Below are 14,571 nucleotides of genomic sequence, written 5' to 3' on the forward strand. Positions count from 1 at the left end.
CTGTGAAAGGCCAAGATGTAAGTAGTGAGAATAGACTCTTTCTCTGCACCAGGTGTGCTGCTGAACAAATGCTTGTCCTCATACAGCGTCTCATTTTAATCTGCCACAACTCAGCCAGGTGGGAACCTCGTTTTTCAGATAAAGACACGGGCGCTTAGAATGATGAAATAACTTGTCTTGGGTCAGTCATAGTAAGTGGTAGAGCCCAGATTGCAGCCCAGGTCTCACTCTAGAGTGGCTTTTTATTTATTTTTTTTTTTTTTTTTTTTGCACTTTTTATGATTTCATTTAAAAACAAAACATAGACTGAGTTGTCTGTTCATTTTCTTCGCTGCACAGCCTGGCCTTGGGAGTGGTGACTGATGGCCCACAGGGCTGCTGGCTCCACAATGACCTTGTGGTTCTGGAGGAAACATTGTGAGCAATCTCAGCTCAGTATAATTTGTTGCACATTAGCAGCACTTCACTTCCAGCTCCTTGACCTTGTAGACCAGGAACTTCTGGAAGCCACTGGGCAGGGTGTGCTTCATTATCTTGCTACTCCCATAACTGACGCTGGCAATACAGGGGAGTATCATTCAGCCTCAACAAGGAAGGGAATCCTGACACAGACCATTATGCTGAGTGAAACCCGTCAGTCACAAAAAGACAAATACTGTATGATTCCACTTATATGAGGTTCCCAGAGTAGTCAAATTCATAGAAAGTAGAATGGTAGTTGCCAGGGGCTGGGGAAAGAGGAAATGGGGAGTTGTTGTTTAATGAGTGCAGAGTTTCTTTTCTTCTCTTTTCTTTTTTTTTTTTTTTTTTTTTTGAGACAATGTCTTGCTCTGTCGCCCAGGCTGGAGTGCAGTGGTGCAATCTCAACTCACTGCAACCTCCACCTCCCAGGTTCAAGCAATTCTCCTGCCTCAGCCTCCCAAGTAGCTGGGGCTACAGGCATGTGCCACAACGCCCAGCTAATTTTTGTATTGTTAGAAATGGGGTTTCACCATGTTGGCCAGGCTGGTCTCAAACTCCTGACCTCATGTGATCCACCAGCCTTGGCCTCCCAAAGTGCTGAGATTATAGGCATGACCCACCATGCCCAGCCCAGAGTTTCTGCATGAGATAATGAAAAGTCCTGGAGATTGGTTGCACAACAATATGAATGTAGTTAACACTGCTGAACTGCACACTTAGAAATGGTTAACATAGGCCAAGCGTAGTGGCTCATGCCTGTAATCCCAGGGCTTTGGGAGGCCAAAGTAGGCGGATCACTTGAGCAAAGGAGTTCGAGACCAGCCCGGGCAACGTGGTGAAACCCCATCTCTTATAAAAAAAATTAAAATAGGTGGTTAAGATGGTAAATTTTATGTTAATGCATTTCTTGCCACACACACAAAAATGCCAGTCTATCATCTTACAATGGAAATGCATCTAGCGACTGGACATTCAGGTCACCTGTGTGATCAATGTGCTCTCTACCCATAGAGGGGCACATGGACTCAGAGCAAGGGAAATAGGAATTGGGTTTTCAGTATCCACCTCCACCTCCAGGACAATCCTCTGCTGGGTCTGGCAAGTTGTGTCCATGGGCCTAGGCAGCCTTTCCTCTGCTTGGGAGAGGCTCTGCCTGTAGAACTGGGTAGTGTGAAGTCCTGAAGGTCATTTAAGTTCTGATAAACATACCTTGAGGAGATTCAGTGTGAGGCATGAGGTTATCATTTCCAGAATCCACAGGTAGCACCAGAATTACTTCCCCTTTGTGAATCATGTAGCATGAATCACTGTAATATTTTGATTCAAATTTAAAATACTTCCTACATGACATTTTTAAATGATTGCCTTCTAATTTATGTGCATAAATAAACAGGTTTACTAACTTGGATTGAGGGAAAGATAAATTATTACTTGATGAGCACATAAAAGCCAATTTGTTGATCAAACTATCAACCAGCATGTTGTTGTCAAGAAACATATTTTACTTAAAAGATAAAAAAGGTATGGATTATTTCAGATTGCTTTATTTTACTTTTTTTTTTTTTTCCCTGAGATGGTGTGGATTATTTTGGATTGCTTTACTTTTTTTTTGAGACAGAGTCTTACTCCGTCGCCTAGGCTGGAGTACAGTGATGCAATCTTGGCTCACTGCAACCTCTGCTTCCCGGGTCCAAGCCTCAGCCTCCTGAGTAGCTGGGATTATAGGTGCCCACCACCACACCTGGCTAATTTTTGTATTTTTAGTAGAGACGGGGTTTCGCTATGTTGGCCAGGCTGATCTCAAACTCCTGACCTTGTGATCTGCCTGCCTCGACCTCCCAAAGTGCTGGGATTACAGGCATGAACCACCGTGCTCGGCCTTATTTTACTTTATTTTTGAGACAGGGTCTTCTCTGTTTCCCAGGCAGGAGTGCAATGGTGTTATCATGGCTCACCACAACGTTGACCTCCTGGGCTCAAGCAATTCTCACACCTCAACTTCCCAAGTGTCTGGGACCACAGGTGTGCGCCACCATACCTGGCTGATTTTTTGAATTTTTGTAGCAACAAGGTCTCACTATATTGCTTAGGCTGATCTCGAACTCCTGGGCTGAAGCAATCATCCTGACTCAGCCTTCCAAAGTACAGGGATTATAGGTATGAGCCACTGCGCCGTCCTGGACTGCTTCAGATGGTGTGCTTGCAAGTGAAACATTCTTTCTAAAACCCTTGCACGTTTTAAAATGGAGAATCTCAAGCTTTTTTAGAAACTAATACAATGGGCCGGGCACAGTGGCTCACGCCTGTAATCCCAGCACTTTCAGAGGCCAAGGCAGGCAGATCACTTGAGGTCAGGAGTGATCCACCTCCAACCGGGAGGTGGAGGTTGCAGTTAACTGAGATTGTGCCACTACACTCCAGCCTGGGCAACAGAGTGAGACTCTGTCTCAAAAAAAGAAACGAATACAATGAACCATCCTGTCCCATCACCCAGCATCAACAATTATTGTCTTACAGCCAATTTTGTTTTGTCTGTGATCCCCACCTACTTCTTGTACATTTTAATAAACAATTTTTCGTAGGCAGTATAATATGATTGAACTATTCCAAAATAGAGGGGTTATAATTGTTTAATAAAGCTATCTTTAATTCTAAAAACAATGCTCATTTAAAAAAATATGTACACAAGAAGAAAGAGCGAATCTGGTCTTCAGTGACTTCCTAAATGCACTTAGAACACTGCAGAGGTTTGGCCGGGCACGGTGGCTCACGCCTGTAATCCCAGCACTTTGGGAGGCGGAGGCGGGTGGATCACCTGAGGTCGGGAGTTCAGGACCAGCCTGGCCAACATGGAGAAACCCCGTCTCTACTAAAAAATAAAAAATTAGCCAGGCATGGTGGCACACGCCTGTAATCCCAGCTACTCGGGAGGCTGAGGCAGAATTGCTTGAACCTGGGAGGTGGAGGTTGCGGTGAGCCAAGATCGCGCCATTGCACTCCAGCCTGGGCAAAAAGAGTGAAACTCTGTCAAAAAAAGAAAAAGGAAAAAGAACATTGCAGAGGTGCTCAACATAGTAGACATCCAAGGCAGCCTCCCTCCCACCTGGCGCCTGCCCTGAGCCCTCCCCTGTACCCCCGGGCAGGCCTCCCCCTCCCCAGACCCTCCTACTCTGCTCCCTCACTCCCTAGACCAGATTAGTCATTTGCTCCCAGACATAGCATTTGCTTGTTAATTGTGTGGCTGATCAGGCATACTGCCAACTCCTGGAGGAGGACATCAGTTCCTCTTGTACCCCACACCCAGCACAGTGGCCTAGTAAACATTCCTTGAATGAATTCTTGCACCCAGAAAGCAGCTCCACTCACAGAGTGGTGACCATTCATCCTTTCAGAGGGAGTGGATGTAATAAGGCTTCCATACCATCAATAAAGCATAATTTGGCTGGGCATGGTGGCTCATGCCTGTAATAGCACTTTGGGAGGCCGAGGTGGGCAGATCACTTGAGGTCAGGAGTTCAAGACCAGCCTGGCCAACATAGCAAAACCCCATCTCTACTAACAATACAAAAATTATCCAGGCATGGTGGTGTGTGCCTGTAATCCCAGCTACTCAGGAGGCTGAGGCATGAGAATCGCTTGAACCTGGGAGGCAGTTGCGGTGAGCCAAGATCGCACCACTGCACTCCAGCCTGGGCAACAGAGCGAGACTCTGTCTAAAAAATAATAAATAAATAAAGCACAATTTGAGGATTTTCAGGAAGTTCATCAAAGTTTATACCAAGGAACCAACAGGAGAAAACCAAACCATTCACGCAGTGCAGAGGTGTGGCTAGGTATAGATGGAGCGGAAGTGGCTTGATTTGGTCCCTGATCAGAGAGAGTTAACTATGTCAGGAACTAGTTTTGCCCCTCTCCTTTGAGACCCATCTCTGGCTGCCGCTGCCTTAGGGTCACCTATGGGAGCCCCCAAGCCATGCCTTTGTATGTGCGCTCAGACTCCCATGGGTCAGCCTCCAGCCCCAGCTCACACTGATAAATGTGACAAACCACATGAGGATACCAGGTCCATCTCCTCCCGGGGTGAGTGGGTCAGACCACACCCCACACAGGGTGAGGGCACCTGGCCTGAGAAAGGGCTTGGTAAGAGAAGCCCATGAGGTGGTCACCAGTGGCAGGGGGCCGGAGCCCTATGGCAAAAGCAAAGAGCACCAGCCTTCCAGTCCAGCAGGCCCAGGTTTGGAGTCTAGTTCAGCCTCTTAACTAGCGTGGGCATCTTGGACCACCATCTTCAATATAAGCCTCAGTTGCCTCATCTGTAAACAGGTGAGAATACTTACATTGCAGCCACATTAAGGAAGAATATCCTGTTTATAAAGCACATGGTGGAGAGGCAGTAAATGGTAGCCATTATTTACTTTTTTATTTTTTTATTTTTTGAGGCAGGGTCTCACTCGTCACCCAGGCTGGAGGGCAGTGGTGTGATCACAGCCCACTGCAGCCTCACACTCTCAGGCTCAGGTGATCCTCCCACCTCAGCCTTCCGAGGAGCTACGACTACAGGCACGTGCCAGCATGCCCAGCTAGCTTTTTGTATTTTTAGTAGAGACAGGGTTTTGCCATGTTGGCCAGGCTGGTCTCAAACTCCTGGGCTCAATCAATCCAACCACTTCAGCCTCCCAAAGTGCTGGGATTACAAGCATGAGCCACAGTGCCCAGCTGCCATTATTTTTTTTCTTTCTTCCCCTTCCACCCCTGCCCCCCCGACACACAGTGTCTCAACCTGTTGCCCAGGCTGGAGTACAGTGGTACTATCACGGCTCACTGCAGCCTCCAACTCCTGGGCTAGAGGGATTCTCCTGCTTCAGCCTCCCAAGTAGCTGGGACTACAGGCATGCACCACCATGCTCGGTTAACTGGTTTTTTAAAAATTATTTTGTAGAGCCGGGCGCAGTGGCTCACACCTGTAATCCCAGCACTTTGGGAGGCTGAGACGGGCGGATCACCTAAGCTCGGGAGTTTGAGACCAGCCTGACCAACATGGGGAAACACCGTCTCTACTAAAAATACAAAAAATTAGCCGAGCATGGTGGCACATGCCTGTAATCCCAGCTACTCGGGAGGCTGAGGCAGGAGAATCGCTTGAACCCGGGAGGCAGAGGTTGCAGTGAGCCAAGATTGTGCCATTGCACTCCAGCCTTGGCAACAACAGCAAAACTCAATCTCAAAAAAAAAAAAAATATTTTGTAGAGATGGGTCTCACTGTGTTGCCCAGGCTCGTCTTGAACTCCTGGCCTCAAGCCATCCCCCTGCCTTGGCCTCCCAAAATGCTGGAATTACAGGTGTGAGCCACTGCGCCCAGCCATTATTATTAGGTAATTTTAGTAGATATCTCTACCACAAAGGGCCTGTGAACTTCTAGGTAACCAGTAAGGCCAGTGGTGTACTGCTTTTCTGCCATAGATTTTTGTTTCCTAGTTAATACCCACTGAAACATGTTGCTGTGAATCTTACCTCTAGCCCTGCGGTCCCCAGCACAGAGATCTTCAAAGCTGGCTGTACAGCAGCATCACCTGTGGAACTTACACTCATGCTACTGTGATTGCCCGGGTCGAAGGTTGCCACCTGGCCTCCTTCTGATGCACAGGCCCACCCACAGAAGGGATCCACTGAAGCCCACCAGGTCCGGAAGTATGAGGAACCCCCAGCATCCACCTCATTGTGGAACTCATGGTCCAGGCACTCTCAGGATGGATCACCACCTTCATCAGAACCATCTGGGCAGCTTATATAGCTTTCTGGGGGCCCAACTCAGAACTATTGAACTGGAATCCCTGAGGGTGAAGCCAGGAATGGGGTTCTAACAAGCTGGCCACATCGCACGCCGAGGTGCATTTATGTTCTGCAGGAAAACGCGCTGCCTGCGTGAGTGGTGCATGCGGGTGCTGGCTTCCTCTGCTTTTTACTTCTCTCTTCATCTATCTTTGGTAACAGACTCTACCACACCATACCTGTCTCCATCATTCAAAAACTCTTATAGAGCAGCACACAAATTTAAAAACCAAAATAGAATAAAGTTGCCCTTCTGATATATTTTTTTTTTTGAGACAGAGTGCTCACTGCAACCTCTACCTCCCAGGTTCAAGCGATTCTCATGCCTCAGCCTCCTGAGTAGCTGGGACTACAGGCGCCCGCCACCATGCCCAGCTAATTTTTATATTTTGAATACAGATGGGGTTTCACCATGTTGGCCAGGCTGGTCTTGAACTCCTGACCTCAAGTGATCCACCCGCCTTGGCCTCCCAAAGTGCCGGGATTACAGGCGTGAGCCACTGTACCTGGCTTCCTGATACATTTCATTCTTTAAAAAATCATACTGACATATCAAAATGCAGCTTCCCATGATGCAGTGAGCTATTTTTTTTCAGGACATTGGGCAGCTTTATTAAGCAATTTGAAGTTAGAAGAAAGAACACCCTTAATTGAATAATGCATACACCTATAGTGTGAATGCTTACACACACACACACACACACACACACACACAGAGTACTGAAAAACTTTATTCAGGTTGTGGATTGTCATCAAAAACTGGGTATGAAGTAGGACATGGCTGAACTGGTGTTGTTTTGTTTGCTTGTTTCTTTCTTTTTGGAGACAAGGTCTTGCTGTCACCCAGAGTGGAGTGCAGTAGCACAATTATGGCTCACTATAACCTTGAACTCTGGGCTCAAGCAATCCTCCCGCCTCAGCCTCTTGAGTAGCTGGGACTACAGACAGGTGCCACCACACCTGGCTACTTTTTTTTCTTTTTTGTAGATATAAGGAAATGTACTTCTTCCTCTTTTCTCATTTTTATTTTTTCTTATTTAGAGATAGGGTCATGCTATGTGCAGCAGGCTGGTCTTGAACTTATGGCCTCGAGCAATCCTCCCTCCTCAGCATCTCAAAGTGCTAGGATTACAGGAATGAGCCACTGCGTCTGGCCTGTTTTGTTTTTTAAGTGACATACACCTGCAGAAGATGGGAACTTCCATAAAGACATTAGAGATTGGGTAGTGTTTGAAAGATGGTGCAACGGGCCCCTCACCCTGTGGCCCGCAGGCTCACCACTCTGCCTAAGGAGTTGCTCTGAGCTCTCGCCCCAGCCCTTGTACACAGCAGTGCTGCATTTGAACCTTTCTTTTTTTTGTTTTTTTTTTGTTTTTTTTTTTGAGATGGAGTCTCACTCACTCTGTCACCCAGGCTGGAGTGCAGTGGTGTGATCTCAGCTCACTGAGACCTCCGCCTCCTGGGTTCAAGCAGTCCTCCCGCCTCAGCCTCCCTAGTAGCTGGAATCACAGGTGCCCACTACCATGCCAGGCAAAATTTTTTTTTTTTTTTTTTTTTGAGACAGAGTCTGGCTTTGTTGCCCAGGCTGGAGTGCAATGGCACGATCTCATCTCACTGCAACCTCTGTCTCCCAGGTTCAAGCGATTCTCCTGCCTCAGCCTCCAGAATAGCTGGGATTACAGGTGCCCGCCACCACATCCAGCTAATTTTTGTATTTTTAGTAGAGACGGGGTTTCGCCATGTTGGCCAGGCTGGTCTCGAACTCCTGACCCCAAGTGATCCACCCACCTCGGCTTCCCAAAGTGCTAGGATTACAGGAGTCAGCCACCGCACCTGGCCTTAAAGGCCTTTCACCTCGCCAGCACACCTCTGCTACTGGAGGATGGCAAACACTGTTTCCTGCTCCTGCCCTGTAATTCTCACAGATATGCAGAAACGTTTGGTTGCCCTGTGCCTCTGTAAATAAGAAAAATGCTTTCTTAGGAGGCTGTTCCGGTAACTGCATGTTCCTTGCCATCCTCTACAGAAATCACCATCTGCTCTCCTAAGTTCTTCTGCAAAGAGCACCGTAACCATGTCATCCTAACAGCGATGCCATGAAGAAAGGGAGGCAGCTCCCTCCATATCCTGGCTCCAGTGCCCACTTCTGTGCCCCTCCACGGCCCACGCAGCCTGGCCACCTGGGTGACATCTGGTCCCTGTGTCACTTTCTGCAAGACAAGGACCAGCCTCAAAGAGGAGAGCATGGTGTCCTGAAGGAGATGGCGGCTGCCGTCACCTGTCCTGTGGCTTTCCTCTGACTGCCCAGGTGGGGGCCCAGAGGCGGCGCCTCTCACTCCAGCTTTGAGTGGAGTTACATAATTTCCAGGCTTCCCTGCGGTTCTCTCCTCCCCATCCCTGAGCTGTTTACACAGCAGCTCTCACCCACAAAGAGTCCGCATGATGGCTTTTCCTCTGTTTGGAAGATGTGGATGGCTGTGTCCCAAGTTTCTCCTACCTAAGATCCTTTTCAGTAGGGGATGGATTCAGTCTATCTGATGATCAAGAGTTCAGGGTGGCCTTTGTGATAGTGCTACACCCCCTCCCAGGTCCAATAAACAGTCTTCTGACAAATAATGGCCCTTCCTTTTCCTTCCCCACCTGTCCACCACCTGGTAATGTGATGTAAGCGTGGCAAAATCCCACACACCCCTTCCAGAAATCCCAGGACTTGTGTGGGAAATACTTTCATAATTAAAGCCTTCTGAGAAATTGCTGCTTCTTCCTTGAACTTACCTACTTTTGAGCGGTCCTTTAATCCTGCATTAAGGGGATACCCCCCAAAAATGGTTCTACTTAATTACCCAACCTTCCTCACTCCTTTCTCTTCATGAATCATGCAAGCCTTTTTTTTTAGATGACCCAGGTGCCCAAAGCAATAATTATATTTCAAGGGTATTTTTTAAAAGTATTTATTCCAAACATTTACAATGTTCACTTTAAATGCAAAATAGCTGGTAAAAAGAAAAAAAAACACTGAAAAATGTACTGACCCTTTGCCCCATACACAGACATCAGCCTTTGGTATTTGCTTTCAGGTAATTAGGTAAAACAAACAAACAAAAACTTGAAACTATTATTTATCTCCAAGAAAACAACGTAGAGTTGAGGTATTCTATTTAACAGATGTGATCTCCATCCAATAAGGTCTCTCTGTTAATTAACAGCCTTGCGACATGCTGTTCCAATCCTTTCCTCCTAAAGTAGAATTTCATTTGAGCATATGTTCATAAAACTGACAATGTTCCTTAATAATCACTAAGGTTGCCATAGAAACTCCCTGGTGCTGGCACCCAGCCACACAGAGGACAGGAGGCCTTCACAGGGCACCGAGGAGGGCCTGGCACAGACCCTGAACTGGCCCGCCTGCCCCTCCCTGTGCAGCCTCTGCCCACGGCTGCACGGGACAGCCAGGTGCAGGGCTCTTGCCTCAAAGGGTCACGGGTTGCCCCTGCATCTTCAAATTAAGACCACCAACTCCACCTGGAGCTGGTGTCAGCATCCTCCCCACCTGGGTTAGCCTTCAGGCCGTGCTGTGAGATAATAGAGCTCAGCACCAAAGCAGCCGGGAAGACATTCCTGAACATTCTCCAGGAAACAAACCCATAGACCACAACATGCCCAGCCTGCCCCGCTGGGCCCTGTTCACTACCAGGTGGGCTTCCAGCCTGGTTCCAGAAGCAGATTCCACAACCTGCTGCAGCAACCAGTTTCCTTTCTCCCAAGACAGCAGGGAAATGCCAGAGGCTCAGTGTGAGCTCAGAGCCTGATAAAGAAAGTGCAAGGGCAAGTCCCCATCAGGGCCAAGAGCTCTCTGAGTTACCAAAGGCCTCGTCAACATAGCCAGCGCTACCCCTGGACACATTTCTTGAAAATATTTCATTAATGCTACAAACATTATTGATCATTTTACTTTAGGCCTTGAACCAGCATATTTTTTACTTTCCCCACCCAGCAGGATAAGCTGTTGTATTTAACCTAAATGGTTTCTGTCTCAGCGTTTCATGTCTGGCTGCGTGGCAGATGGCTACAGGTGTTAGGCAAATAACAGCACTGCTGGGGACTCAAGGCAGTGGGGGGGCTGCAGAAACACAGGTAGAAATGCCCCATGGATTGAGACACATGTTCAGTCACCACAGATTAGAGAACAGAGAGAGCTTAGGATGTATACCTGTGTACACTGAGCCAGGCCTACAGCCCGGAGAAGACATTTTTTCTTCATTTACATTAGCTTATGAAAAATAAAGGGAAAATAACCCTCTTCAATACAAAAACAAAAAAACAAAACAAAGCAATTCCATTACAATAAAAATGAAAGCAATAACAATTTGGAGATTAAAGCTGCCTAGCTCTTGGCAATAATGAGCTATTTGGATTTCACATCTTCCGCTAGCATGGTTCTGCCCGGCTTTGGTAACACCACATGTGGGTAAAATGGTATAAAGAATTGAAGAATTGTGGGCACAGAATCACCCTTGCTGCAGATTCTCATTCTTAATATTTCCCTTTAACAGCATTTTTGCTGTTCTCAAGTCTCAGAAACTTTATGTGGCGGGATGGGAGGGAACCACCATAACCGCCTGCCTGCCTTTTTTTTTCTTAAATGTTATTGTTTATAATAGAGATTGTGTCTCACTATGTTACCCAGGTTGGTCTCAAACTCCTGAGCTCAAGCAATCCTCCCACCTCGGCCTCCCAAAGTGCTAGGATTACAGGCGTGAGCCACCGCGCCCGGCCATCCTGCCTTTTTGCCAACCTAAGATGAGTTGCCTCAAGCAGCAATAGGGTCTAAAATCTACAGACAAGCCCAGCAATGAAAATCACGGCTTACTGAAGACAGTAACAGCTTAAATCTGGAAAACCGTAAACAAAACATGGTCACTTTCATCCTCTCGCACCTGTCTGGTGATGGTGGTGGTTTTTCTAAGAGGGTAGAGTATTAGAAAAGTTTTGTGGTCTGGTAAATTTTGGGTCCATGGTTACACGGCTGATTTAAATCATATCCCCACCCTGGAATACCCTGATAACTTGAGAGCTAACTGGGTAACCACTAACACCACTGAATTTTCAAAGCTCGGACAGAAAAGTCAGCTGAAGTGGTTAATCACGTTGTTACAACTCGACATTTAGTCCTGCTTCAATTCTTGACTAAATAAAAAGAGGAAGGCACCGAGGCAAGGGATTTTTTTAAAACCTCCTCTTTGATAGCAGAAAGCTCAGGGCTTTCAGGGTGGGGAATTTCTAGGACCCTGCCGGGTAGTCGTGGGAGGCTTCCTTCTCAGCACTGGGACAGGGACCGGACACCCTCTCCATAACCACCTGGGGGAGTAGTCACACGCTGGTTTTTCCCTAGAGTAGAGAAGAGGGAGGCTATTTTTCCACTTTTTGAGACAAAAACAAAATACAGAATGAAACCACAATCTCTTCTCTAATAGGGAAAATATTTTTTCTTTTTCTTTTTTTTTTTTTGAGACAGGGTCTCACTTGCTCTGTCACCCAGGCTGGAGTGCAGTGGTGCAATCTCGGCTCACTGCAGCCTTGACCTCCCAGGCTCAAGAGATCCTCCCACCTCAGCCCCCCAAGTGTCTGGGACTTCAGGTGCACTCTACCACACTTGGCTAATTTTTATACTTTTTGTAGAGATGGGGTTTTACCACATTGCCCAGGCTGATCTCGAACTCCTGGACTCAAGTGATCCTCCCGCCTCGACCTCCTGAAGTGCGTGAGCCACCATGCCTGGCAGGAAAATATTTTTTCTCTTCTTCCTTTTTCACTTGACTTGGTTTTGGGCTAAACAAAGTTATGGTGCTTCCCCAACACCTAAGTAAGTTACTTCTATGCTGACACAGCGAATATTGGATATTCCACCCTCTCAAGAGAAAACAGTCAGCAGTTTTTTAAAAACCAAGTTTAAATGCATTCTTGCCAGGCTCATTTTTCTTTTCACATTGTCTTCCTTAATATTATCTTCCCTAGTTACCCAGGTTCGGCTGACAACAAACAAAGCTGCAGTAAAACAGTTTTGATCTCAGCAATGGCAGAAGCCCTCCCTGCTGCTAGCTCGCCTTTGTGGGAGGTGGAGAAAAGAGAACATTGGTTTTCAGAGGCTGTGATCCCCCGCTCAGCTCCCACTCTACAGGGGATGGTAGAGACTATGTGCCCCTCTCCTCTCCTTCTCACCTGAGGTCCTGCAACCCAAAGCCAATGCAGTTGCCTCTGTATTCAGCAAATGCCTAGGATCATCATTCACATTTAGCAAAATGCTAATGAGGAACTAATTATAATTCTGTTGAAAACGACCAGGCCCTGAGATACTGTATTATTCACCTACTCACCCTCAGCTGTTTTTCAACTGTGGGGAAGAAAGGGAGGAGAGAGCTTCTTCCCCCAGCCTTGGCGGTTTAAGTAAAAGCCGTCCCCAGGCCTAGAAAAACACAATTTGCGAAGGCACTTGGGTTTTAAGAGTTTGAGCTGGAAGATGAAACGATGCAGTGGGCCAGGAGCATGGCGGCTGGAGGAGGCTTTGGCTGGAAATCCATCCCACCTGCCTGAGGGTGCAGCTTGTGCAGAGGTGTTGGGGGGTGGGCTGCCAGCCACTTCTCCACACCGAGGCCCCCACCAACCTGCCCAGCTTTTGAGTGTCTGTGTGAGTGTCCAAAGAGTCTTGATACGGTTCTCTTCACAGTGGCCCAAGTTCACTCTAACCCCTTTAAGCTGGGCATTTGGAAAGGGAGGTTTGAAACCTCAACCAGCTGAACAGCTGGAGCAGGCTGATTTTCCCCTGGCGTAGAACCTTCCGCAAGGCTCTTCCGTGAAGCCAAAGGCCGCACACCCCTGAGATAAGCTGGCATGGCAGTGAGAAGCATCTTTTGCTGACCCCGTTTGTGTTCTGTCATCCACAGGGTCCAGGCTGCTGGTGCCACCCAGCCAACTATCTGGGGAAGAAGTAGTCTGTATTGCTGATGTCATAAGGGCTCCGTGGGTCCCTGGCATCTGGTCGGTTGTGGCTCGAGGTATTGTCAGACCCCAGGCTGCTGGGGGACACCGGTGGGGAGATGAGAGGAACAAGCACTGGGGTGGGTCGAGGCCTCTCCGGGACCAGCTGCCCCAAAGAGTACGGCGGGTGTATGCTTGTCTTGCCTTCCTTCAGAGCCCGCAGCTTCCACGTCTTCTTGAACCTTCACACAAACACACAAAGACAAACCACACAGATGTTTAGCTCCCCCTGTGACAAGCCCACAGTGGGAAACACCAATAGCTGGCTGCCCTGGTGGCCTGGCGCTCCCAGGTTTCAGCTCAAAGGAGCAATAACTATCAGCTGTCTTTTTGTTTTTTGTTCATTTGTTTGTTTTGAGACAGGGTCTTGCTCTGTTACCCAGGCTGGAGTGCAGTGGCGCGATCTCAGCTCATGGCAGCCTCAACCTCCTTGGGCTCAGGTGATTCTTCCACCTCAGCCTGCTGAGTAGCTGGGGCTACAGGTGTGTGCCACTACTCCGGCTGATTTTTGTATTTCTCATAGAGACAGGGTTTTGCCATGTTGCTCAGGCTGGTCTTGAATTCCTGGGCTCAAGCGATCCGCCCGCCTCGGCCTCCCAAAATGCTGGGATTACAGGTATGAGCCGGCACACCCGACCCAACCCGACCCGACTGTTTCTATCACCAGGGAGTTCACCATACTCTGAAGAGTTGGTGAGTTTCCAAAACACTCCCAAGGAAATAGATGTGTATTATTGGTCCAATTTACAAGTGAGGCAACCACTTGTTTTACAAGTGAGGCACCAAAAAGTCACTTAACAGTACCTTAATTGTCCCATTCCAGAGGCTGTTCATTAGGTACACATCATCAGTCCCAAATCCATTTACTTAAAAAAGAGAAAAACAGGAGGGGCGCAGTGGCTCATGCCTGTAATCCCCACACATTGGGAGGCCGAGGTGGGCAGATCACCTGAGGTCAGGAGTTCAAGACCAGCCTGGCCCACGTGGTGAAACCCCGTCTCTACTAAAAATACAAAAATTAGCCAGGCATAGTGGCAGGCACCTGTAATCCCAGCTACTTGGGAGGCTGAGGCAGGAGAATTGCTTGAACCCGAGAGGCGGAGGTCGCAGTGAGCCGCGATCATGCCATTGCACTTCAGCCTGGGCAACAAGAGCGAAACTCTGTCTCAAAAAAAAGAAAAGAAAAGAAAAAAGGTATTCTTTCAGCAGGGAAAGAAAATGGGCCTCTCAGTCAAAGTAAGGCTG

General features: G+C 47.8%; 1 protein-coding gene across 5 annotated transcripts in view; it reads right to left on the minus strand.

Moving 5' to 3' along the window:
• Positions 1 to 14,571, minus strand: part of IL6R (interleukin 6 receptor) — a 76,254-nt gene that overhangs the window by 2,829 nt on the left and 58,854 nt on the right. For 4 of the 5 annotated variants that reach the window (XM_054460442.2, XM_054460478.2, XM_054460451.2 and 1 more), the window contains one exon: positions 12,288 to 13,508. The exons of the other annotated variant lie outside the window; for it this stretch is intronic. In XM_054460442.2, coding sequence (XP_054316417.1) covers positions 13,262 to 13,508 — 247 coding nt within the window. In that variant the 3' untranslated portion in view covers positions 12,288 to 13,261. Of the gene's footprint in view, positions 1 to 12,287; positions 13,509 to 14,571 lie in introns of those variants that run through there. 5 annotated transcript variants of the gene reach the window in all.

The sequence above is a fragment of the Pongo pygmaeus genome, chromosome 1 (genome assembly GCF_028885625.2).
Source record: "Pongo pygmaeus isolate AG05252 chromosome 1, NHGRI_mPonPyg2-v2.0_pri, whole genome shotgun sequence".
Classification (NCBI taxonomy): domain Eukaryota; kingdom Metazoa; phylum Chordata; class Mammalia; order Primates; family Hominidae; genus Pongo; species Pongo pygmaeus.